Source organism: Marmota marmota, unplaced genomic scaffold (assembly GCF_001458135.2).
Source record: "Marmota marmota marmota unplaced genomic scaffold, marMar, whole genome shotgun sequence".
NCBI lineage: Eukaryota > Metazoa > Chordata > Mammalia > Rodentia > Sciuridae > Marmota > Marmota marmota.
Genome location: NW_026000051.1, coordinates 11,710,177 through 11,737,416, shown reverse-complemented (window position 1 = coordinate 11,737,416; position 27,240 = coordinate 11,710,177). Strand labels below are relative to the sequence as shown.

Here is a 27,240-nt window from a genome sequence, read left to right as displayed (position 1 = left end):
AGTTTTCCTGAGTCTTCTCCATAGCTGGCATGCTCAGTGATGCCAAGCTCTGGAGATTTTTTCTTTTTTATTAACGTAAGTGCCTGCTCAGTGCCTTTGGACTTAGACCTGCATTCCCTTCTCTGAGGGGACAATTAACAAAAGATAGATGCACCTGTTTGAAGCCTGTAATAGCTCAATGTGTCTCTCCTCTACAAGATTTGCATTCAGCATGATCAGTCCTTAGGATGCACAGTTTCTTGACCTAAGGATTCAACCCCAATCTACCCTTTAGGGTGTTATGGACTAAATTACCACCCCTCCCCAGTTCCAATGTTGAACTCCCGGTAATTCAAAACATGACCGCATTTGGAGACAGAGTTTTTAAAGTAGTAAATGAAGTAAAAGGGTTGAGTCCTAATCCAACATGACTAGTGTCCTTTTAGGGAGATTAGGACCCAGATGTACTCAGCGGGAAGACCATGACAACCCAGGAATAAGACTGACATCCGCAAGCCAAAGAGAAAGGCCTCAGAAGAAATCAACTTGCCGATACCTTGCTCTCAGACTTCTGGCTGTCAAAATTGTGATAAGATAAACTTCTGCTCTTTAAGCCACCCAGTCTGTGCTGTATAGTTATGTCAGCTCTTATGGACTGAAACATAGAGAGGGACGTTCTCCTGATGACCAACAGAACCCTTCACATACCCCACCGTGTTCATTTCTGGGTCCCCACAGTGCCTCATGCTGGTCATGTGGCAGATGACTGATGGATCTAAGAGAAGACTGCTTCAGAAACATATTCATGATGGCAGTGGCGGCATCTACTGCATGTGACAAGGAAGCCATTTTGCAAGTGTTAGTCCCAGGTTCCAGGTCCAGCAACACTCTAACAAGTAAGAGACTGGCAGACAAAATCTACTTGATTCACAAAATAATTACTGCAAAGGAGGTACAAAGCCAATGGGCTCAGAGTTGGATGGATTGAAGAAATCAGAAATGAGTACATTCAAGGGCATAGAGAGTCCATTTCATAATGGAAAAAAAGAGAGGAAAATGCACCAAGAAAAGTGGTTTTACATAAATGGGAGCTTAGAAGAAGAAGCCTTCTGTATGGTCTGATGCAACTGTAAAAGATTTCATGGGGGATGAAAGAAACTAGGTGCACGGACAGGATGGTTAGGTTGGAGGGTCTACCTAAAAGAACCCAGAAGGGGTTAAATCCTGAGTGCCAGCAGAGCAGGTGTTGAGGGGATAAGATGTAGGTGGCATCCTGTCTCTTCCCTTCACATGAGGTTTACAAAACTCATCATCACTGTCCTTTGAAGCTACCTACTTCTTTGTTTTGGAGAACTCCCTGTACAACTGCACCCACTCCCTGTTATAGAAATCAAGCATGTCTTCAGGCATGTCCAAAAGTCCCCAGGGGACAAAATCATTCTTATTTGAGAACCACCAATTTACACTGTAGCTTTGAAACGATTATTTGTTCTCTTCTAGTTTTGAACTTCAGTTTCCTGGACTGTACAAGAGGGCATCAAATTTATATAACACACACACACACACACACACACACACACAGACAATTATGGCTGCCAGAGCCTGAAAAGTGAGTTTGACTTGGCTCATTTCTTTTAACCAGTGGATTTCTTTTTAAAATAAATTGAAAGCAAAACTCTCAGCTCTGAAATGAACAGAAGCAGAGCTGTTCCAGATGAATTAGGGTGGTAAACCACCAACCCTAACTACTTGCTGTCCTGCAATGTCCTCATAGAAACCCTAGAGTCACCACTACAAACAATTCCCAGCAGCAAGCCCAAAATTCCCTGGAAGAATGGTCTGAAGGACCCAGATTTTCATCCTGGTTCCTTTCCTGTTTGTGCCTGGGAGGACAGGAAGCCCTGACTCTGGGAAGGCATGCACCCTGTCCGTCTCTATTTCCCACCATCCATCAGAAAAAGCAGGTCCATTCAGGGCAGGCTGGGCCTCTGAGAGTCAAGTAGGGCAGTGAGACTCTTAAGGGGGCACATGCTGTCAGGTGAGGGCCCACTCAGGGACCTGGCCAGTGAGGGCCTTCTTAAATGATTGGCTATAAGTGCCCCATCTATCTCATTTCACTCCAGGCTCTGGTCAAAAGCCCTCAAAAGTTGAGTAGACTGACTCATCAGCTAACCCAATACATTTACCTTTAAGATGGGGATGTTAAAGTCTACTTTGCCAAGTAATTTTAAAGTTAAGTAGATACTACATTTTAAGCCACCAGAAGAAGGCCACATAGCTGTTAGGGCTAGTGTTACTTCTCTTCCTCAGTCAGACAGATCAGAAAGAAACCGAAGGCTGAAAGCTCATGGTGCAATTTCCTTTGGCAGCTCTGGGGGACTGATTCTAGGACTGCCATGGATAGCAAAATCTGTGGATGCTCAAATGCCCATATAAAAGGGAATGATGTTTGCATATAACCTATGCATATCTTCCTGCATACTTTCAATCATCTCTGGATTACTTGTAATTCATAATACAATGTAAATGCTATGTAAATCGCCATGGTACTGTATTGTTTATGGACTAATGACAAGAGCAGAAGTCTTAACATTGCTCAGTGGTACAGATGCAATTCCCCTCCCCCAAAATATTTTCAATTCAGGTTTAGTAGAATTTGTGGATGCAGAACCTGTTGATATGGAGAGTCCACTGAATGTTTAGGAACCCAGGTGAAATCCAATGTGGCCAGAGCCAGTAGGTGAGAAGCCAGAGGCAGTCACAAGGCATTGCTGATCTGAACAGCACGGGGCCTTGCTTACCACCCCAGATGCACCATCTCCATTGCATTTCCTTCTGTAATAAGTGGATATGATCTAAGAAACACCAGGTGACCGACTGGTGCCTGCAGAGCCGAGGTGGTGGCAGCACATACCTCTCTCTAGGCAGCTGGTGGTTGGGGTTGTGGCGGCAGCGTACACTGAGACCGAAGAGCTTGCGGGCAGTGCGCTGGATCTTTTGCCTCTGAGCCTCCGTGGCACTCTGCAGGAGCTTGTAGCGGTTCTGCAGGTCCCAGTCGTTGCCCCAGTGCTGGTGGATACTACCGATGGTCAGGAAGTGGTTGCTGGGGAGACGCTTCATAAATGACTTAAATTCATCTAGCAGGAGACAAAGGTCAAGAGAGAAAGGCTAAGCATGACAGCACCCATCAGAAGCTCTCACACTTAGCCCTGCCTCTTAATGCAGAAGGCTCGCAAATAAAACCAACTTGTCCAAGGCCCATGGAGCATTGCACAACCCTGCTCTCCTGTGAGGCAGGCAAAAGCCGCTGTGCTTTTTTAATGACATGCATCCTCACACAGCATCCTTGTTTAAGACAGGGTTTCCCAGACTTCTGCATTGGAACGCCAACTTTAGGAAAATATTCACATCTCATTTGCACTTATATGCAGCCTTTTCTTTGAACCAAATCACCATAGTTAAAAGTTTAAAAATTAAAATTTAACTTAAAAATTAAAAATTGAAGCAACACTTTCTTAATGCGATTCTACGTTGAAAATCACTATTGCATGCCTACAGCAGAATGGTAGCTATAAAAATAAATTTGGAGAAAACAGTACGAATAAACTCTAGTCAGACACTGTTGCCTGCTAAGTGATCAAACCCTCATGCCTTTTTTCACTTTGAAACATAGAAAATTAGCACGTGTTAGAAAGGTGTTAAAGGCATATTAGCACCAAACAGAAACTTTCTCTTTGATGTAATCTGAAGGTTTGACAAAGACCTGAAATGGATGATCCTCCCCATTCAGGCACCCAAGTGTTATGTGCAGTTGTACTGATCATCTCTGGCTTTGGGAAACCCCAGTTTAAGAGATGGTGACAACTGGTGGTGGTGGCCCACGCCTGTAATCCTGGTGCTCCATAGACTGAGGCAGGAGGATTGCAAGTTCAAAACCAGCCTCAGCAACTTAACAAGACACTGACTCAAAATAAAAAATAAAACAGGATGGGGATATGGTTCAGTGGTTAAGCGCCCTGGGATTAAATCCTAGTTTCAATAACAACAAGAGAGAGAGAGAGAGAAAGAGAGAGAGAGAGAGAGAGGACATGGTGCCACACTCTTGAGTCTCCTTGGTGAAAGTTTCATGACAAAATCCATCTCAATTTGTGACGATGAGTTTCAAAAACATCATTATTGGCTACAGCTTGACATGGTATTAGAAATGATGCAGTTTGTTTTTCTTGCTCTCCATCTAGGATTGGGAAACTGAAGCTCATGGAGGGGAAATGCTTTTCTGAAGATAACCCAGCTGATTAGCTACAAGAGCCAGGTCCAAACCCCAAAATCTTGCTTTCCAGTCTAAAATTTCCTTGCTGCACCAGCCCCACCATCCATCTTCAACTACTGGGAAAATTAAAGAATTGAAGGAGTGATCATTTTTCAGGAGAAAAGGACAATGTTTGGATTAAAAGCATATCTATCTACAATCTAAAACTTTTACTTCATATTTTAAAAACATACAAGAAAACTCCAGGCATCTTAGGCACTCATTTTATTTTTAAAAAATGCTTGCATTGCTTTCAATAAGCAACAGACACAATCCTGAGCACCTAACAGAACTGATTTTTATATCAGACCTTGAAGTAGGTAGTTTGGTGCCCCTATTTTGTAGGATTAGGGCACAATGAAGTTGGCTAATTTGCTCAAGGACCAGTTGTGAATAGACTGTAGAATCCAAACCCTAGCGAGGCTCCAAATCATAGTTTTGGACTTTGTATATTACACTTACTCTCCACACTCAAAGAGGGCAGTCCTGAGGCTCAGTATACTAAGAGAAAAAAGTAATAATAAGTGCTGAAAACCAAAGTATATGATCCCCAGAATACCTCTAACACCCTGTTACAGAGAGTTGATATGCACGAGTTCAAATCATGTTTTAACTATGAACAGTTATTCTCTTAAGCCCTGTTTACCCATCTGTCAAATGGGTACAATGGTATCTAATTCAAATCTGATAGAGTGACATAGGATCATATCTGCCTAAATAATTACAGATATACCATAATACCTCAATAAAGGGCAGTATAAGATTGATGAGAGCCCGGTTTGTGTTAGAGGCTTGGTCCTCAGCTTGGTGTTATTGGGAGGTGTTGGAACCATAAGGAGGTGGGGCTTATTAGGAGGAAGTTAGGTGATTGGGGATCTTTCTTTATTTTTGCTTTCCACCACCATGAGATGAAGAGTCAACTCTTCTGCCACACATTCCCACCAGGATGTACTTGGTCTCAAACCAACAGGGTCAAGTAAAGATGGAAAGAAGCCTCTAAATTTGTGAGTCAAATATAAACTTTTTCTCCTTTAAGTTGATTATCTCAGGTATACTGTCACAATAAATGGAAAGCTGACTAACCTAACACGATAACTTAGAGCTCTGCACTGATTGATTTATTTAGTGAGCTGACTGAAGACAGGAGACTGCCCCTAATGACCTATGCTCTCTTGGCCAGCCTGACTCCTGTGAATGACATATAGCTCATCTTAGAGAGAGTTCTGTTAACGGGGTAACAGCCCTTTCAATGAACTCAAATTCAAATTTGATAAGAAAATAGAATTTAAAAGTTTTGTATTTAAAATTTCTTGACTAAAAGGAGACAAGACTCTCCAAAGGAAGGAAGTACAGACCTCACTTTATAGAAAATAGGTTTTGTTGACTACCCTCCAAGTTATTGGAGGCTGAGGCATTAGGGTAAAGGCTGAAAATGAGCAAAAGGGATACATCCCAGAACAAATCACAGACGCAAGTAAGAAGGGATGGATCTATCTTTATGGGCAAATCCATGTCCCATGGATAAAGGAGGGGGTATCTGGTGGGAATGTGTAACATGAATCATCTTCTTAGCCTGCAGCATCTCAACTCTGGTTCTAACCCACTCGAAGTGGTTTCTGTTCCTTGGGAATTAAAGTTCCCGACTGCTTTTTAGCAATCAGTAAAATTTCTTTGCAAAAGCATTTTATCAAATGCTTTTTTCATTTCAGTCCAAATAATCATCATAATACATTTTCATCATGAGCCTCTTTTATGGATTCCCCGGATTTTAAATAGACTAATGGGTGCAGGTTCATAGGCCTCCACAGCTCCTTTCGAGCTGCATGACCCTGTGAAAGCAGAATCCCTGGTGCCTCCTGTGCTCCCAGTGCTGGATGGGGGCTCGGGGTTCACAGAAACCAGTCATTTTCAAACTCTGCTCCGTAAAGCTCTGCTTTTTATCTGTGGTACACAGTGGCTCCAAGGTAAGATTTTGTTTGATCAAAGGGATTTTTTTTTTTTGGCTAAAGACTTACATAAATTCAAATATTAAAAATACAAACATGTCCTCTCATTTATCAGATGAGGGAACTAAGGCCTGGAGGGTAAAGCAGAATTAATAAGTTGCAAAAGCTGCTGTGAGCACTGGATTTGGAATCAGGGATTCCATTACCAAGGCTGTCAGTTACTAACTGTGTAACCTTGGGGAAGATTTGAGTCTTCATGTCCTCCCTACTCTATAAGATGGAAATACCACTGCTGGCTTTAACACAGCTGTTTTTAACAGATTTAAAGTTTGTGATGTTAGAAACATTAACACCCTATACACAGCCCATTCACTCACCAAATGTTTGAGCACTATTATGTGCTCACTACCTACTTGGCATATCTTCCTGGAAATGTCAAGGATTCTCAAGCTTATCGTGTCTAAAACTGATCTTGCTGTCTTCTTTCCAAACCTCCCAAGGTGTTCTAGCTCAGTGAGGGGTACCAACATCCATCAACTTAACTAACATGTGCATATTTAAACAACGCTCCTGAACATCATCTCAGTACCTCTTCTCTTCAACTATAATATCCAATACAACATCAAACCCTGCTCATTGCCACTTCTAACTATCTGAGAATCTCTGCACATTTCCTGTCTTATTTCTGGTACCATCTCCTCCTCCAAAGTATAGGTCACATCTTACATCCCCCTGATCTACCTGCACGCTCCCTCAGATCTCTGCACCACAGTCGGATACTTAGACTTCTGCTCTTCCTCAACATGGCCTTTCCTAACTTCATTGATCACATGGACTCCCCACTCAACATCATTTGCTCACAGCAGCTCCTCCTTCTTTAAGCATGGACACTTGAAATGTCACGACCATTCGTATGGTTGTGTCATTAACGCCTGACTTTCTCACAAAACTCAAAGCTCCACAAAGGCAGAGCCAGCTTTAGATTTTAACCCACTTTATGACCTTGGGTAACTGATGTTCCTCCACTGTGACTCATTTTTCTGAACCACGAAAATCAGGAAATAGCTAAATTACTGTAAAAGAGAAGTGATTGACAGTCTTGACAATTTGTGAGTGCTTTGAATATATATATATATATATATATATACATATATATATGTATATATATATATTCACACATATATTCACACATATATATGCACATATCCATACACATGCATATACATATACTTACATACATATGTATGTGTGTTTATTTACACACACACACACACACACACACAGACTAAGAATCAATATGCCTTTGACTCTCCACTCTCTCGAGGTTTGATAAGTGCTCTTACTTTGTCTTCTGAGGACAGCAGAGACCATATATCATGTGACCACAAACTGGATTATGCTATTCATTATTTCATCCAATGGAGATGTACTGAGTTCCCACTCCATGTCAGCTGCTATGCCTGGCTCTGGACCCTCTAAACTGACAGAGTCTGGGTCACTGAGTTTTCCCCTCACAGTAGACCTAATTGCAATTAGATGAGGCCTTCCTCTGGGCTTTGCAAAGGCCCCCTCGTACCGTAGACTATCTGAGGCTCTCTACCTGAATTCTCCAGGTCCTTGTATGCTTCAGCCCATGACTTGGCCATGTTGGCCAGCGTGTACTCCAGGATCTGGATGTCGGTGACGGGGCAATTGCACTGCGGGAACTCCTCGGCACACTGGCATCGGCACTGGCTGCTCTGGCACACGTACTCGCCCTCGCCATTGCACATGATGTAGCTCAAGGCCGACTGGACAAACTTCTCTTGCAGATACTGAGGGAAGATTATCTGAAGACCTGTGTGAGAACAGCAAGAGGGGGAAACAGAAAGGTTAAAAAAAGGTGTTTCATTAACAGTTTCCAAAGGTGATACACAGGAATCCAAAGCCGCTAGATTTCTCCTTGTGTATTAAAACCAGACTATTTCTGGGCCTCTGTGGGTCCAGACAGGGCATAACCAGCCAGGCCTGCAGTTCCTTAACTTCTACTTGGACTTCTCAGGTCATGACCTTGGCCATCTCTGAAATGCACACTCCATTCCGTGATATTAGTACTGAGTCTAGGGCAGATCTGATATGTACCTTTTCCATTCGTGGAGAAAATCTTTATTGAAAGCAGAATACTATTGTTTATCTTTCTTTATTTCCTTCATTTATTTTCTGTCCCTTTCTTAAAATATTTATGAACCCTATTTATGAAAAACAAGTCCTGAGCTGGGCACCATCTACAGAGATTAAAAAAGAAAAAGAAAAAAAAAAAGAACACAATCTTTGCCCTAGAGGAGTTTCCAATATAATCAGCAGGATAGACAGTGGACACACATCATCCTAACAGCTTTGTAGGCACAGAGCGGAGATGGCCATGGGAGGCACTGGACAGCAGAAGACTGCAAATAACGTGACCTAGATAACAAGGCAACCTGTACAGGGGACAGAACTGAAAATAAGGAAGAGATCATCACGTTATAAGAACAGGAAAGACATTGTAAAAAGTGGAAGAGAAAGAGCAAAACATTAACAAATGAGTCTGGGAGCTCTGGATAAACAAATGAGCTTGGATGGAAGGGGGTACAGTGCTGTAGGAAAACAGGTTGTAAAGAGGCTAGATTGCAAAGGGCTTTAGTATAGACCGAGGAATTTGGGGTTCATCTGGTGGGTCACGGGTATGTGCTGGTAGACTTCAAGAGAAAGAGGGATATAATTAGAACAATGAAATTTAATACCACTATGTATCATAAAATCTAAAATACCAGTTAGAAGGACATCAGAGATAACTAGTTGTCTCTTCTTTGCTCTAAAACTAAACATACTGAGGACCTTTATAGCTAGTCCATGGTTTTAGGATGAGTACTCTAAACCGCATGGCATGATCTTTTCGCTTTATTTGAATAATCAAAGTCTTACTCCTGAGAGCCAGTGATGGAGAAGGATTTATCTGGACACAGGCAGAACTCTGGTACCTTGAAATGTCAGCACAGCGCATTGATTGCCTGTATAGCCCCAACAGAAGGACGACGCTGGAGCAGCTCAACTCATTAAGGCACTTTCAACCTGGGACGGCTGTCTCCAGCTCATTTGAAGCTGCTAACAGCTTTAGGCTCAGATACATTGGGGGTAACAGTTTCATTACCCAGCGTGTAGGAGAGAATTGTATTCTTATTTGGATTGCTCTTTATTATCATTCATGCTTCAGAGACACCCCTAATCCTACTCATCAGGGACTTGCTGAATATACTTAACACACACTGTGGCTTGCTAATTCACAGTTGTGTTTCTAGAGTCTGTCTTTCCCTCTTGTTCCTTCAAATTGTGTGTATGTGTGTGTGTGTTTATATATGATGAAAATATATATAAATTATAAACCCCCATACTTGAGCCAGTCCTTGTATGGCAGGTAAAGTGACCATTTCAGAGGGACACCGTGGGAAAGAGCCTGCCTCGTGGTAAGAAGCCACAGTAGTAGGTAAGAGCTGGTCATCACACCTGTTGTGCCTCTCTAACTACATAAATCTTCTCAGACAAATTATTTGGCCTCTGAGGCCCCACTTCCTCTTGTGTTCAGATAAAGAACATTTTAATACCAACATCAGAGAACTGTTAGGAAGACTAAAAGAAAGATCCCTGCAAACTCTCTGGAACATTCCTGGGCACACAGCAAGCAAACAACTTATTATCTATTCCTACTGTTGATGTGATGAAGAAGAAGATGATGGTGATGACGATGTCACACCTATGATGAAATTTTTGAGGGTTCAACAGAACCCTTAGGATAAATGGAGGAACAACAGGCACAGGTATTTAGTCAGAAGAGGAGCACTTTCAGGAATTTGTCTTTCGTTGTTGGGAGAACTCTCACAAGGAAGAGGGTTGAGAACTCTATGCCTGTTGAACCAGAGGGCTGTTCAGGAAGGTCCATATTCCATCTACATGGAAGGTTTCTAACAGAACTAGGCAGCTGGACAATGGTCACCTGCAAAGCTGGGTAACCTCCATACCCATGAGGAAGGGGTCCATATGAAACTGATTGCTTGGAAAACTACTGCACAGGGGTATGATACCCATGTCAGAAGGTCAGGCAAAACCAATCGAATTGTAAAGTCCCTTCTAAACCGAGTCTACACAATTCTTTCAGAGTATGCATTATTGAGTCATTTTATCTGTATCACCATTTTCTCTTCCAAAGCACAATTTATTTTTAGCTGATTCCAATCCCCCGTAGGCAACTGGGTCTATGGATTGGGGTTAAGTTTCTGTTGCTTAGAGGAACTCTACAGACTATATTCTCAGTGCCATTTTTCTAGCTTGCTCATCATTTTCTTTCTCCCTTTTGTAGGGGATAAAATATTCTATTCTTGGTCCCAGCCCAAAAGGAATTTGGGGAGAGCATTTTTAGAAAATTGCGTCAAATCTTTTCTCCATTTGGCAAGGATACAAAAGGCAGTATTACCTACCCCGTTTAATGCAACTGAAAACAGATGAAGTTTGGGGTTGGGGGGTTTTCTGGGAGCAGCTGAAACACAAAACTGGCTGCTCTTTAAAAATGGAAACTCAGAACATGCCGAGCTGTCTCAGAGGCAGAATCTCCTGGGCAATTTCAAAAGAGAATAATGAAGACATAGCAATTAAAAAGCACTTTTCTGCAAAATGTCATTACTGTTTAAAGTTACATAACCATTTCTACGGCAGCGGAGGTTCACACAGCAGTCACAGCCAGAGTCGTCTCCCGATGACCTGTGTCCAACAAAGAGGCCCATTGCTGACCTCCTAGATTGGTGCCCGAATCCTGCAGGCTTCAATGGGAGTCATAAATAATTTGGAGGGGGATTTGGCCTGGGGAACCACTGTTTGAAAGATATACAGCTGCCGGCTGGGGTGGAATATTCTGTCCCCATGGTCCCCAAAGACACACACATACCCAGGGAAAGGAAAACTGAGAAAATCGGAGAGAAAAAGGCCGCCATTATTGCCTAGCATATAAATTGGCCTCACAAAACCCAGGAAAGCGATGGTTGAGAGTTGCATTTGAACACCGACGCACCCCCACAGAACATATGGGATATTCTCCCTCCAATCTTGTTAACTTTTTTAAAGATCTTGTGATAGTTTAAAGCTGAATGCATCACTATTCTACCTGAGCCATCTTCCCTCCTTTTCCTGACTCGCGCTGCATCCCCGTTGGTCCTTCTCCTTATCCCACCTTCAGTACGTGCATCTCACAACATGCTTTGTGTTTTGTGTTTGGTAGGCAGTTCTCTCGTGCTTGGATCTTATTTCTCTCTCTCTATCTGTCACACGATGGGCCACTTCTCTGTCCTTGCCTGCCTCCTTTGTGTCTCCCAACAGTGTCTTCTTGACTCACAACACACTAGGCACTCTGCCATTTTGGGGGTCCTTCCAATGGGTCTGAATTGTTCCTCTTACAGTTTTGCTCTTGCCCTTCCCAGTACCCAGAATATTCTTTCTCACACGTCTGCTTGTGCCCTTTTTCTAAAGCACAGACTTTCCCAGAGTACTCAAGTTGAAATGTCTGTTTTCTTCAAAAGAATTAAATACGGGCTTATGCTAGGCTATAAGTTTGTTATTTTTTTTTCCATATCTTCCATTAAAAAATGAGTTTGGGGAGGAAGGGAACTGTCTGTTCACTACAGATCCCAGACTCTAAAATGAGGCAAAGCTCCCATTAGATTTTGGGACTGGGAAAACTGAAATGTTAGGTGACCTATCCAAAACCCCGTAACTAAAGGAACAAAGGAAAACAGAATGAAGACTCGAATTCAGAAACTCAGACTAATTTTTTTTTATACTAGGGATTAAAGCCAGAGGTACTCAGCCTCTGGAATATACTCCCAGCCCTCTTTATTTTTTACTTGAGACAGAGTCTCACTAAGTTGCTGAGACTGGCTTTGAACTTGAGATCCTCCTGTTTCAGCCTCCTGAGTTCTGAAACAATCAAGGTCCTCCACCTCTCCGGGGGAGATAACAGGCTCTAAGATGAACTCCTGGCTCAATATCCCTAGATATCTCTAGCATAGAGCAACTGGCAATGTCTTAGGTCTCTGAAACTCAGAATTTCTTTACCTATAAATTGAAATACCAACCCCCTGACTTACTAATGAGGGGAGAAAAACGAAAAAACAATACTTAAACCACAATCTGCCTGCTATGGACTGGAAGTCTGTGACCCCCAAACAATCCATATGTGGAAATCGAGACGTCCAACAAGGTGTGATTAGGAAGCAAGGCCTCTGAAAGGCAATTAGGGGAAGATGAGATCACAAAGGAGGTGCCTCCCCCAGGGGATTAGGTCTCTTACAAGAAAAGACTCTGGAGCTTATCCCTTGTCTTTCAAGCAAAGGCCATGTGAGCCCACAGTGCCAAGGGCACTGCCTGTAAGCCACGAAGCTGAGCCTCACCAGTCACCATCTTTGCCGTCCCGGTGACATCCCACTCCCTGTCCCCCAGAACCGTGTCTTTTGTGTGAGCTGAAGTGTTTGTTATACCAGCCTAAGCATGCCAAGATGGAATTAAATGTGCAATGAATGTTATGTTTCTCCCTTTAACCCCACATCTGATCAGGATCCATTCCCAGAACCAGATTCATGCTTTTCCTGGGAAATCTTTCTTAATGGATAAATGGGTTTTAGGGGATAAATGATCCTCTGAAGAACAATCCAGAAAGTGCACAAAGCATGGTAAAGGTCTCAACAACAGAACTCCTTCCAGTTGAGAATCAATCTGGTTATCACCTTCTTTTCTGATGAAGATTCACCCCTGCCAGGCACAGTGGCGCACATCTGTAATCCCAGTGGCCCGGGAGGCTGAGGCAGGAGGATCGCAAGTCCCAAGCCAGCCTCAGCATCTTAGTGAGGCCTTAAGCAATATAGTAAGACCCTGTCTTGAAATTTAAAAATAAAAATAAATAAAAAGGGCTGCAGATGTGGCTCAGTGGTTAAGTGCCCCTATTTTTAATACCTAATAGCAAAGACAAACAAACAAAAAATTCAACCCCTTTTATGTGTTTATTTACTTCAAAGTTACCTAGAGAAAAAATGGTTCTTGATTCTTAAAGGACATGAAAACTCTGAAGGAAAAGAATGGCACAGAGTAGAGATTGGGGAGCTCATTAGAATAAAAGCATTTCTTATCACATAAAAGGTTAAGGATCCTTGCCCATTACAGGTAGGGATTCTGACACTCAGGAAAAGAATTGGGTCTCACTGCATGTTGAGTCTCAACCACTGAAGGACATTCAAGTAGCAGAAGAACTTTCAGGGGGCTCATGCATTGGATCCTGGAGACCCTCCTGACACCACCCATATTGCTGTCTAAAGCAGGCAGCTGGATTGCTGACCATGCTGTGTGAGGTTGGGGGCCATCCAACATCTGCAAAGGAAGCCTTCATCAATGGCAGCTGCAGGTGCACCGCACACATAGGATCCCAGTCTGGTTGCCATCTTGGAGATGGATCCTCCTCTTGCTGATAGGATCTCTTAGCTGCCCCCTCCTTCCTTCAAAATAGTGCATTTGTGAATTGGAGGAGATGAAGAGGAGGTTTAATACATGTCACACATGCTTTTTCTCTTCTGATTGAACAGAGGGGTGATTTGAAGATTCAAGATCAAAGCACAAAGTTCAAAAACAAGAGAAAAAGGCCTTGACTGGTGATTAAAATATCAAGATAGCATTGTGCTGGGCACATAGTAGGTGTTTGATAAATATATTTCCTATATTGAGAAAGTCAGTGATTTATTATGAAGATGAAAGAAAATAAGCTTGAAGATAAACCACTATGGGAAACATCATGCTGGGATTTAGGTTGAGTTTTGAAACATGAGCACAATCCAAATAGATAAAGGAGGGCAGCCCTAGGTGCCACAGCAGAGGGCACACCTTGAACACACACAGGTCCGGGTGCGAACACTTTGGATTGATGGAGGTCCTATTCCAGCCAGAGATCATCATGGATGGCTTCTGACCAGCTTTGTTTTGTTTAATCCTAAATCCTAATCACCTGATCCAGTGGATTTTCTCTTTTGGGACCTATTTCATTAGATATTAAGTTCATGATCTCTTACATTACCAAAAGGAAGAGGGAGAGAATACAGGTTCTCTTCTGGCTGAGTGTAAGCATTTTCCCCCCTGGTCTTGCCTCTGAACGTGGACCCCTGTAGATATTTCCGAGCCTTCTAGGCATCCCAGCTGTTGTCGTGTACCTGCTAAGTTCTGCCTGTCAAATCCTGTCCGTTTCTGAAAAGCACAAGGTGAGAGGACAACAAGGACTGCCCCTTTTGCAAAAGGTGGTCCTGATCCCCTTCCTTGTGAAAGCTCTGGGATTTCAGACTGGCAGCTAAAGGACTTTATGGCTCACACAGCCAAGCTGAATTCCAGTGTAATGAAGGCATGCAGGTCAATTACCCATCTGTTTGTGTTTCTATTGCTGTGAATTACAGTATCCATCGCTGACAGCTCATTGGAGTGGAATGAAAATAAGACAATAATTCACCCGGTGAAACTGTGCAGAAAGGGCGAAAAGGCTATGATCTCATTCAGAAGTTCAGCCCTGTCTCTGCGATGGGTCATTTACACTCTGGGAAATGAAGAAAGGCAGCTACCTGGGGGAGCCAAGGGTGAGTCCTGGCTCCCTCCATGTAGGATTAGGAAATGCCCCCTCCTGGGGAGGGTAATAGGTTGTATTTGCAACTATCATCATCTGTCCTGCAGGATCTTGAGAGTAGACTTGGAATCCTTAGGTGAAAAGTATAGGTAGATGGAACTCAGGACAATAAGGCGAAAGCCTTTTCAGATAGCTAAAGTTCTGAAGAACAACATGGGCTGCGTTGGTAGGTGGGGAACTCCTTGCCATTGAAAATGGACAAGCAGAGTTTCAAAGATGACATGAAGGAAGGCTTTATCTAATGCCAAGATCAAATGGCATCGGTGGACTGGATTATCATTAATCCATGTTGAGTGACACCCCCCACACTCACACAAAGTGACACCTTTTTAAGATCATAACAACCTCTGAACTCAGACATATTATACAACACACTCCAGCCGAGGAACTGTAAGTGCATGTGATACCTCACTTACAAAATGAAACTCAGTGTACAACTTTGTCAGTTTCTCCTTTGCCTGAGACCACAATGCTCCAGGTAGAGACCACCGAGGAGGAGCAGAATCATCACAGACCATGACCACCATGCAGCCTAAGCAAGAAAGAAGCATTTACCTCTGCACCCCAGAGGCTCAGGAATTGTCTATCAGCGGAATGTAATTGACCCTGTACTGACAGACACAGGAATTGGCAAACTGTGGCCAATAGGCCAAACTGATCTGCAGCCTATTTTTGTAAATAAAAAAAAGTCATGCACATGGAAAAGTTGAATAGTTGCAATAGAGACCATGTGGCCCACAAAGCCTAAAATAGTTACCATCTTGCTCTTTAAAGAAAAAGTTTGTCAACCTCTGTACTAGATGACCATTAAGATTTATTCCAACTTTTATTTTTCCATGATTGTACTCTGAGTGGTTGCTCCTTCTTTTATTAAGCAAAGATTGATTCGGCATGCGATATGTCCCAGGTACTGTTCTAGGCTCTGAAGAAAGGGCAAGATACTAGAAACACTGTCCTTGCTCTCATGGATCTTACCGTAAGAAAGAAAGACAGCAATTAATAAATAAAAACAGACAACGGTTGATATTAACAAAAGGGATTGGGAGCAGACCGACTTCTAAATGACAATTTTAACTCTAAAAAAGATAAGAGATAAGGAAGCCAACATCATTTTTATTCAATTTCATCATGAAGATACTCTTGAAACTTTAAGAAGAGCTTGATTCAATTTAAATATAAGCTGCTTCACAGTATTCCTGATAAATACCAAACTTGATTCCTGTAAGAACGGGTGCTATCTGACTCCTGGCTGAACTGATGTCTCCAAATCCTACCCACCCAGGCCCCCCTCTTCTACCTCCTGCTGTGCCCCTGAACACGCCAAGTTCTTCCCCATTCAGATTGTGCCTCCAGCTCTGACCAACAACTTGACCTTGGAGAAGCTCAGGGGCCTAACTTCTTTGTTCCTCAGTTTTTCTTTCACAGAAATTTATATAAAGATCCAACCCAAAAGAGTAATTTTGTCTACCTGTCAATTATGCATCAATGAACCTAAATATAAAAATCAAATCAATAACACACATGAAGTTGCAGGATACGTGTTAAACTGATGCCAATTCCTGTTCTTGCCTGACTTTCTACGGCTTCCTTTAAAAATGGGAGTTCATAACCCACTGAATCAAAGTGTGAAATATGATATATCAAGAACTATGTAATGTTTTGAACAACCAACAATAAAAAAATTAAAAAAAAAGAAAAAAGAAAAAAAAAAAAGAAGCCATGGGCAGCCCCAGGTAGCTCATCTGCTGGCAACAAAGACACCTTGAGCATATCTCAGATTCTCACAGAAACACGACTGCATCTGATTATGTGTGCTGATGCTCACATTCCCCCCATCTGACAGCTCCTTGAGTGCAGGAGGCTTTCCTCATCCATTTTCCTGTCATCTAGCATATTAGTAGGTGCCCAGCAATGTGTTGGAAGGAAGGTGAATTTAGAGGGAAGTGTTTCAGAGATGCCCGCTGTTCAGTCTAGGCTTAGATGCCCCGCCTATCTAGGCCTCTCTTCTTAAGCAGAACCTGGATCTTCATTCCCAATATCATAGCCTGAGACCTGAAGCTATTCTGACTTCATCTCAGAAGTCACAGACAAGTACTCAGAAAGATCTGAGTAAAAAATACACATTTCCTAAAAAAGTTTGAGAGATCAATGGTAGAAAAAGACTTGACCACTAATTTCAGCCCAGTTTTTTTTTTTTTTTTGGATCGGTTATTATAAGATATGATTCTTGAAGATAACTGTAATATATGGCTTTCCAAAATACAAAGCACAACACTAGATCATTGTAGGTATGCAAAAATGAAAGTACTTTCTTCAGCATCTATTAATAACTCCTTCCATCCACTCTGGGTTTAGTTAAGTGTTACACTGGATGCTGAAATCATGGTGTCTGACCTCAAGAAGCTTGAGTTGTATGACATAAAAAGACTCATTAGTGTACAATGATAATAACATGTAAATATAATCCAGCACAAGTTCCAGTAGAACTGAAAAAAAAAAAGCCCCCATTTCTGTAAGAGAAGGTATCAGAAAAGTTATTTTGGATGGGATTGAACCTGAGAGGTAATGTATAATACAGCATTTTCCAAGTTGTATGCCTTGGAATCAAAGATCTGCAAATATCCCCAGGCTCAAACACATTCGGAAAACTCTGGTCACTTAATTCCCCTCTTGAGACTCATAATACCCATTAGCACAGTGAAGGCACTGAGAAGTCCTGCAGTAAATAAATGTGGTTTATGTTATTTAATCTAGTGTTTCAATATTACGGAGCTTTCTCTAAATTAATCTGTGGTAATAAGTAACCTCAAAATCCCAGTGGCTTATGACCACAAAGGTTTATTTCTTGCTCATGTTTAATGTTGACTAGGCTCTGGCTCTGCTCCTGATGCATTTATTTATTTAGGATTTAGGCTGAAAGAGTAGACCAATCAGGAATATGCTGTTCTCATGGTACATGAAAGGGAGCAGAAGACAAGCTAGGCAATGTCTCCTGAAGTACCTGCTCCGAGGTGAAGTACCATGTCCTCTCCCATTACATTGGCTCAAGCAGATCACATGGCCACAACCAGTATTGACTGAATAGGCAGCACAATCCTCCCGCAGCACAGCACTGCCAATCACGTGGCAGCACACCAGAGCCCGTAGAATCTCTCAGAGGAGCCAGCAAATAATGCAATCATGAAATCTACTGCAAAATACAGCAAACGTTTTTCATAACTTAATTGCCAAATGATCCAGCAGTTTAACTCCTAGGAAGATATCCAAAAGAATTGTACATAGGTATTAAAACAAAAACGTGTACATGAGTGTTTGTATCAGCTCTAATCCTAAAAATTATAAGGTGGAGATAACCTCAATGTCATGAGCTGATGGTGGATAAATGAAATGTGGTGTATCTATACAACAGAATACCAATTTAGCCATGAAAAGAATAGAATACTACTAGTGCATGCTACTTAAGTGAAAGAAGCCAGGCACACACACACACACACACACTCACACACACACACACACACAAAATCATGTGCTACATAACTCTATATATTTAAAATATCCAGAATAAGAAAATTCACAGAGAACAAAGCCATGGCCAGAGGTTGGAGAGAGGGGGTGGTAAGGAAGAAAGGCTTAATGGCTACAGAATTTATGCTTGTATGATGAAAAGTTCCGGAAATAGTGATGATAGTTGCACAACTTCATGAACGTACTTAATGCCACCGAGCTGTACATCTTAAAATGGTTAAAATGTTAAATTTTACATTGTATATATTTTAGCACCATAAAAATTTAAATTCGAAGCAAATTGACTGGACAGCTGAAACTAATTCAAATCAGCGAACATTTATTGAACATCTACTCTGAGCTAAACACTATACAAGAGAGAAGCGAACAATGAACACATTGTAAAGCATGTGGTTTCTACTCTCAGGGTTCTCAGTTACAATTTAGGTGCAGTTAAGTACACTTCTGCCCATGAGACCTGATGGAATTATTAGAATATAATAAAAGGCACATCAAAAGTGCTGCATTTGCAGTGCAAAAGGAAAGTTAAATTCTAAGGAGAACTATGAGGGAAACAATAAGGACTGACTCAATCGTTTTTAAAAACAAACAGGTACCATATCTATAAGCAGTCAATAAACTCATTATCTTGGGTGACTTATTCAGGTTTTGGCTACCTGAAGCCTGATTTCTGCACAATCAATGCTATCGACAAGGAATCCAAAGGGACATGATTTTTAAGTAGAACAACGAATGACCACATCGATCATTAATCTGTCAGGATTTCCACCCTGCAAACTTGGCCTTGAGTTTATTAGTAAGGGACAGCCACACATAACCATGCCGATGTTAACTCCTGAGGAGTCTTGTCTCCACATCAGCTCACACCCAACTGTAATCCCTGGCTCTGAATTTCTACCTCCTTCCTGCTCAAGTCTGAGTGTGGAGCTTATTCTAGACCCCAGGTTTCTCCAGGTCAGAGGCAGCATTTTTAGAGTCTTCTCCTCATGAACTATTCTAAGGCTGAGTGATCATCTATTCTAGGGGTATTCAGACTTTTCTGGCTATGGGTCCTTTTAAGAAAATGAGAAATGGAAATCAGTCCCATCTACACATACACAATAAGCAAGTAGCTTAAAAAAAAAGATTACAGACTCTCTACAGTAAATAGGGTTTACGGTGCTCTTACATAGAAAGAGATATAAAAAACACTTGCTCTAATAACAACCACAGTTATTATCTGCATACCCCAGATTGAGAATCAGCATGAAAAAAATGTTTCAGGGGCACTGTGTTCAAATTCTTGCTCTGCCACCTTCAAGACAATTCTTTAACTTCTATAAGCCTCCATCTTAAAAATATGGAAAATTTGGCTGCGTTGAGGTTCACATGAGATGTCGATATAAAGAAATGAGCCCTCCATCCCGTGCATGGTAATTACCTATAATAGCTATGATAATTACTATGTCAGTCCCCTTGGTCTTGAGATATATGTTTTCCAGTTAAATGCTGAACAAAACCCTGGGAGATGAAGGTGTTCTTCCCATTNACTCTTCTACATTGGAACTCTTTTATAATGAAGAAAATGATGAAGGTCATAATATAGAAGGCAAGAGAAGCCAATTGGCTTCTCTGAAGAAATGGCATTTGGAGGAATCAATTGCATGACCCTTGCCTGGATGATGTAGCATCCAGTGCAGCAGAAAAAGCACAGCCCTTTTAAGAATGTGATCCTCACAAAGAAGCACGATGTTCAGCAAGACACAGATCCTCAGGAAATGGTCATCAGGTTGAACTGGATTCGGTGCAATGTGGATAAGAAGTGGAAAAAGGTTAGAGAAAACAGAGCTCATTATGGACTCTGGTTTTCTCATTCATTCATTCATCCTTTCATTTCTTAATTCATTTAGCAAATATTTCTGAGTAGTGTCTGTAAACTAGGCTCTCTATGTATTCTGCTAGAAAAAGAGATGGGGCTTACTCCCTAGCGATTTGTGCTCCAATGGGGAAGTCAGATTAGTAACAGGATGTGTATACTATTGTGTTAATCCTAGGGAAGAAGAAGGGCAGGGTGTCTAATAGCCTGGGGAGGGGAGATGAAGAAAACTTCCTGGGAGAGGTGGGAAGTTAGGAATTGGAGAGAGAGCATGAAAAAGGTACAGAGTGACACAAAATTGAAAGTTATAAACAATGTCTGTAAGAAATTCCATAGGCCTAGAGTGCAGATGTGGGCATCTGTTGGATAGCAGAGTAAGAAAACCCAAGAAGAGAGGGAAAAATTAGATGCTGAAGAGTCTGGTGCTAGTTTATGTCTAAATTATACAGCAAAAAGTCTCCACAGAGGCTGTGACATGTTATGGAGGGCAGTGACAGTATTTGGTTTGGCTCTAAGAAGACTGTACTGGGTGCTGTGATGGTGTGGGTCAGCAGGAGTAGAGGAGAATCTAAGAGGCTCGTTTAGTAACCCATGCGATGGTCCAGGACGGGGACAAATGAGGACATGAAGGGCTGAACTAAGGCCGGATAAAGAAGGATGATTCCAATGAGGGGACATTTGTGTTGATCATTGAAAGATGCATCAAACTCGAAAGAAGAGAAGAGCAATGACGTTTAAGGCATGAAGAACATCTGGATGCATAAGCAGTCAGAGATGGAGCCAAGTCTGGAAGAAACTTCCATTTCAAGAAGAGAAACAGGACATTGAAAAGTGAGGGTCAAACAGGAGAATTTGGAGGGAAGGGGTAAGAAAGAGGAGAAGGAGAGATGACTTGAGACCAAGACATAAAATGGACCATTTGAATGGGAAAATGAGAGAGAGGCTCTCAGAACACAGTAGTCTCAGATGACCTCATCTGGAGGTTTAGGCAAATGGGAAGTGTTGCCTCAAGTTAGCAATCCTTGATTCCTTCTCCTCTCACTGGCTTAGTCCCCCCATCTTCTAACAATCTCCACCCTCCTCCCATCCATCTTTCTCTTTCAGAAATAAAATGAGCTAACAACCTCATTCCTTCTACACTGAGAAAAAAAAATAGCATATGCCGTGGAATCTAAGTTGCCATTCATGGTAAAGCATACCGTTGCTTTATATACACTAGGAAAATAACACCTTGCCAATTAAACTACGACACACCGTCGATTGTAAGAAGCATTCTAATTTCAGAGATATTAAATCTAAAGAATCATGCAACTTAAAACCGATGACAAGTAATCAAAAAGTTCAACAGAATGCCTCCATTTACTACGTCTGTGAGGTGCACCCACCCTGATGCTGTCTTTCCTCCACTCCTACTCTTCACAATGGCTGGGAGCTCCTACCTAAGATGAATGAATGTTTCACACAAGACCCTATTCACTCTGTGTGCTCGCCTTTGATGCTAAAATCAGCACCTCTTGCTCACAGCAACAATATTTTCCTCTCAACAAAATAATTCCCATAGTTACACAAAAGTTTTATTGTTTCTAGGTTTAAAAAGAAGGGAAAAAAAATCACTTGACACCACATCACCTTGTGCTATTGTGCCATTAACTATAATACTCCTCTGTAGAATTTGCTCTTGAACTCACTCTACTTAGAATCTCACCCTTGTAATTGGACTGAAACACTTCTTGTGGAGGTCACCAATGACTTCCATGTTGCTCAATCCATTACTCCTTTCCCAGTACCCATCTTAATTATCCTATTAGTAACATTTGATATAGCTGACCACTATCTCTGTTTTTTCTTTCCTTTTTCTGCTTGCTTATATTTGTTCTGAAGTATTAGGGGTGAAACACAGGGCCTAGCTCATGTTAGACAAGTTCTCTGCCACAAAGCAACATCCTTAACTCACTATCTGTTTTGGAAAATATTCCTTAATTGATGTCCAGAACACCATACTCTCTTGGCACTCTACCCTCTCCCAGGCACTTCTGAACTTCTTGTTCTTCACTATACCATTGTCCCAACCTTGCTATATTTAATTCTTTGTGACTCCATAAATTTATTCTTTAATTCTTCTATCTACATCCTCCCCCAAGGTATTCTTGTCCAAGCACATATCATTAAGTGGTATTTCTATGCTAAAATTGATATTTCTAGACCTCTCCTCTGACTTTCCGAATTTTCCCACTCCACATCTACATTTTGGATATTTCATAGACTTCTCAACTTGAGGTTCTAACCCAATTTCTCAGAGGTCATCAAAAATGGCCATTCCCACAGTCTTGTCACATGAATGAGCGGCAATGTCATCAGTACCATTGCTTAGGCAGACCTCAAAACTGCCCTTGACTTCTCTCCTTCTCTTATAAGCATTTTCTGGTCCATTGGCAAATAATGTTAGCATGTCTTAAAAATATATCCATAAATTCCAGTACTTCACACCACCTTCATTTCCTCTTACCTTGATAAACACAATAGCTCCCTAACTGGGGTCCTCGTCATGTTTCTGTCCCTAATGGTCCTTTTTACTCAATAGCCATAGTGATCCACTTAAAATGTAAGTCAGGTCAAGTTACTCCTCTGCCCAAATTTTCAACGGCTTCTCATTTCATCTAGAGTAAAACCTAATCTAAATTTGTTTCCATGGTCTACAAATTTCTACATTATCTGCTCCCAAACTCTCTCTCTGACTGTAAAGAAAATATATTTCTTTGCTTACTTGTTTATTATCAGCTCCCCTGATACCCACACTAAATATAAGCTCAAAAATGACTGAGTTAGCTTATTCTCTTCTGCTTCTCCTCTTCTTAAAGCCATATTTGATGTATAGTTGATGCCCATTAAAAGATTGTTAAATAAATGAGCAACCATATGAGAGAATAAATCTCTATACCATCCATAGATTTCAGCAAAATATTCTCTCTGCATCTCTTTTCACATCAATGAGCTACTGAGGCAGAGCTCTGTGTACTCCACCAGATGGATACTAGATTAAATTACATGACAATGTCGGTAAAACACACAATGGGCTTCTTGGAGAGAGAAGTATAAAAATAAGAAGTTATCATTATGCCATTAGTGTTATTACTACTAGTTCGATTGTTGCTGCTATGACTACTAATAGCCTCTGCTCATTTCCATGGTCCTTTCTAATTTCTAATCTTCTCCAGGACTCTTCTTTCTTTTTTGCCATTTCACTCTACTGTTGCTCTATTTTAATGAACACTGTATGAAACACCACAAGCTGGAGGTCATTAGTGTGCCCTTCATATCCTCCTCAATCTCACATAACAAATCTTGGCAGAATCTCTCCTGCCAGTCTCATTCAAAGGAATGGGAAAGGAATAGAGAAATAGATGGCAACACCATTTCAAGAAGGAGGAGCTTTGAAGTCAGGATGGCTGAGTTAAAATTCCAGCTCAATCGCTCATTGAGTAGCCTCTCTGAGCCCCAGTTTACTCAACTGCAAAATAGGGATGTTATATACGATTTGCTCATAGGAATCATGTGATCACTAAAATTGTAATAGATTAGCCAGGTACAGTGGCACATGACTATCATCCCAGAGGCTCAGAAGGCTGAGGCAGGAGGATTGCAAGTTCAAAGCCAACTTCTGCAAAAGCAAGTTTCTAAGCAACTTAGTGAGACCCTGCCTCTAAATAAAATACTAAATAGGGATGGGGCTGTGGCTCAGGGATCAAGCGCACCTGAGTTCAATCCCAGGTATTCCCCTCCACCAAGAAATTGTAATAAATTAACAATCTAATAAAAATAAATTTGCTAAAAAGGAATAAATTAAATAGGAATAGGAAAACATAAACCAAATAAAAATAAATTTCTGCAGTCACTGGTACATATTAAAGCACTGATTAAATAACTATTCATTGTTACTTCTGTCTTCCCTGCTCTCAGTCCATGTGGCCTGTCCACTCCTGAGCTAGACTACCTCTTCTTCTTTAATGCCTCTCTGTTGGATCCATGTTTTCTATTTGCAGAGGATGTCAAGATGGGACACATGATTCAATCCATGTTTAGATGCACACTGCATATACAGAAATGCATTTCTATATACATAAATGATGTGTGTACGTAGCTCTATGAAATCTCACAAAGCAAAGGTACCCATGTGCTTCTACCCAGATTAAGAAACAGAACATTACCAATAAGCCCAGTAACCTCTCTTCCCCTGTTATTGTTTGGAGATGCAACATCCCCCAAAGCATAATCTAGTGGCACTACTGGGAGGTGTTTGAAACTGTCACAGGTGGGAACTAGTTGAAAGGAATGAGTTCTTGGGGGTGTGTCCTTGGCAACCATACTGTGCACCCTGCTCCTTTCTCTCTGTGTCTCTCTGGCTGTCTCTCTTCTTTCCTACAAGGTGAGCAGCTCTTCACCACACCCTCTTGACCATGATACACTCTGACTCACCACAAACCCACAGCAATGGAGCCAACTGGACATGGACTGAAACACCTGAAACTGAGCCCAAACAAATCTTCCGTCCTCTAAGTTGATTTTCACAAGTATTTTATACAGCAATGACAAGGTGACTAGCACATCCCCCTCAAGTAACTGCCCCATTTCTCTCCCCAAATATTAACTGATTTTTAAAAAATTTTTTAGTTATCAGTGGACCTTAATTTTTAAATTTATTTATATGTGGTGCTGAGAATTGAGCCCAGTGCCTCACACATGCTAGGCAAGTGCTCTACCTCTACCACTGAGCCACAACCCCAGGCCAAACATTAACTCTTTCTGTATGGACTTCTAAAATAATTATTTGATTTTCTTTGCCTATAGGGCAAGGAAATATGTAGTTTTTAGTACATAATGCCAAGAATTTTCAATAATGGTTATAACTAACTCATGCTCTCATAGGCAATGTGTGTATGTTCCCTCTGCTTCACGGCCCCTCTTTGATATTGTCAGTCGTTTTCATTTGCCACACTGATTACTGTGCTATGATTGATATTAGATTGTACTATTACTTTAGGTTTTTTATGTATTTTAATTTGTTATACATGATGGCAGAATGCAATTCATCTCATATTACACATAGAAAGCATAATTTTTCAAGTTACTGACTGTACACAAAGTATTTTCACACCAGTGGTGTCTTCTACATGTAGTTAGGGTAATGAGGTCTAACTCATTCAACCATCATTTCTTCCCATCTCCCTTCCCCTCCCTCCCCTTTGCCCTATCTAAAGTCCCTCCATTCCTCCCATGCTCCCTTCCCCTCCCAATCACCATTATGAGTCAGCATCCACATATCAAAGAAAACATTCAGCCTTTTGTATTTTGGGGATTGGCTCCCTTCACTTAGCATTATATTCTCCAACTTCATCCATTTACCTGCAAATGCCATGATTTTGTTTTCTTCAATGTCACTTTAGATTTTTCTGGAGACTAGGAAAGTTGAGTGCCTTTTCAAATATTTACTTGCCCATTTCATATTCTTCTTTGTGAAGTACCTGCTCATGTCTTTTGTCCATTTTCTTTTCTGATGGCTTTTTTGAATTGATTTTAGGGGTTCTTTATATATTCTGCTGAAGTGTTCCTAGTCAGATATATGGATGATAAATATTTTGTTCTGTTGTATGATTTGCATTTTCATTCTATTGCATTCATTCTGTAAGTTTCATTCTATATTTTGATGACAAGCATTTTTCTTTTTAATATAGCCCAGCTTTTTTCATTTCCTTTATACTTAATTTTTTGGATCCTACTAAATAAATATCAGCGTACTCAAAAGCCATGAGATATTCTCCTGTCTTGTACTTAAGAAAAAGTTTCTTCATTTTACCTTCAACTAGGAGAGTATTATTCTTCCTTAGACATCTATTTTTCTATAACTCCTCCACCTAGACAGAGAGAATAAATTACTCCCTTTTCTCAATTCCCATAATTCTATGTATTACTTTCATTTTTCCTATTATATTATGCATTACCTTGAATCATAGATATCTACCTGTCCACCTTCACTATCAGCATTAAATCCCATTCGCTCAATTATCTACATTTTTCATGATCTTTTTATTGAAACCTGATGTAATGGCCTTAATACCTCTAGAACTGGTCTCTCTCTTTCTACCCCAAATGCTAACTTCATGGTGGAAACTTGTGTCATTGCATCTTGAGAACTCAGTAACCTCCTAGGCTGTCACTAATCTCTAACACCCCTCTCTAAATGATTGCCCACACAGAAGCAAGAGTAATCTTCCAAAATACTATTCTATTCATGCTACTTCCTCTTTCTTAATGTCCACAGATCAGATCCCAAATTAACATTCAGCTCATTAATGTGCTGCAGAGGCCTCCGTGAATTTAAAAGTTAACCTTGACTTTCTCACCACTGATTCCTTTGTTATAATCTCATAAGATCCTCAGTTTTCTCAAATGACCCTTGATAAATATGCTTCTATCTGCCTCTGTATCCATGCCCTAACCCCCATTCAACACTCAAATCTCATTCTATGTATTTTTACATAGGAAACTTTTTTGACTCCTTAATAATATCTATATCTATATCTATATCTATATCTATATATCCTCATAAAATTTGGTACCACCAATAACACTGATTTTCTTTTCTATTAAAATTCATTACATTTATCGATTGTTTGAAGTCTGTCTTTTCTGATACAGTTTATATTTCTTTGAGGCAGAAATAATGTCTATCTGGTTCACAACTATCATTTTGCCTACTTCATTAGCTAAGATGGATTCTTAAAAAAAAAAAAATATATATATATATATATATATATATATATATATATACACACACACACACATATATATAATTATTTATAAATTTATAACATACAATTTATTTTATTTAGTTATATATGTATATGTGTGTGTGTGT

At 40.9% G+C, this 27,240-nt stretch overlaps 1 protein-coding gene across 1 annotated transcript in view; it reads right to left on the bottom strand.

Moving 5' to 3' along the window:
- Positions 1–27,240, bottom strand: part of Brinp1 (BMP/retinoic acid inducible neural specific 1) — a 169,134-nt gene that overhangs the window by 22,651 nt on the left and 119,243 nt on the right. Inside the window, exons 6-7 of the mRNA XM_015497775.2 lie at positions 7,835–8,071; positions 2,894–3,116 (exon numbers count right to left, since the gene is read on the bottom strand). Of these exons, the coding sequence (XP_015353261.1) occupies positions 2,894–3,116; positions 7,835–8,071 (460 nt within the window). The remainder of the gene's footprint in view (positions 1–2,893; positions 3,117–7,834; positions 8,072–27,240) is intronic.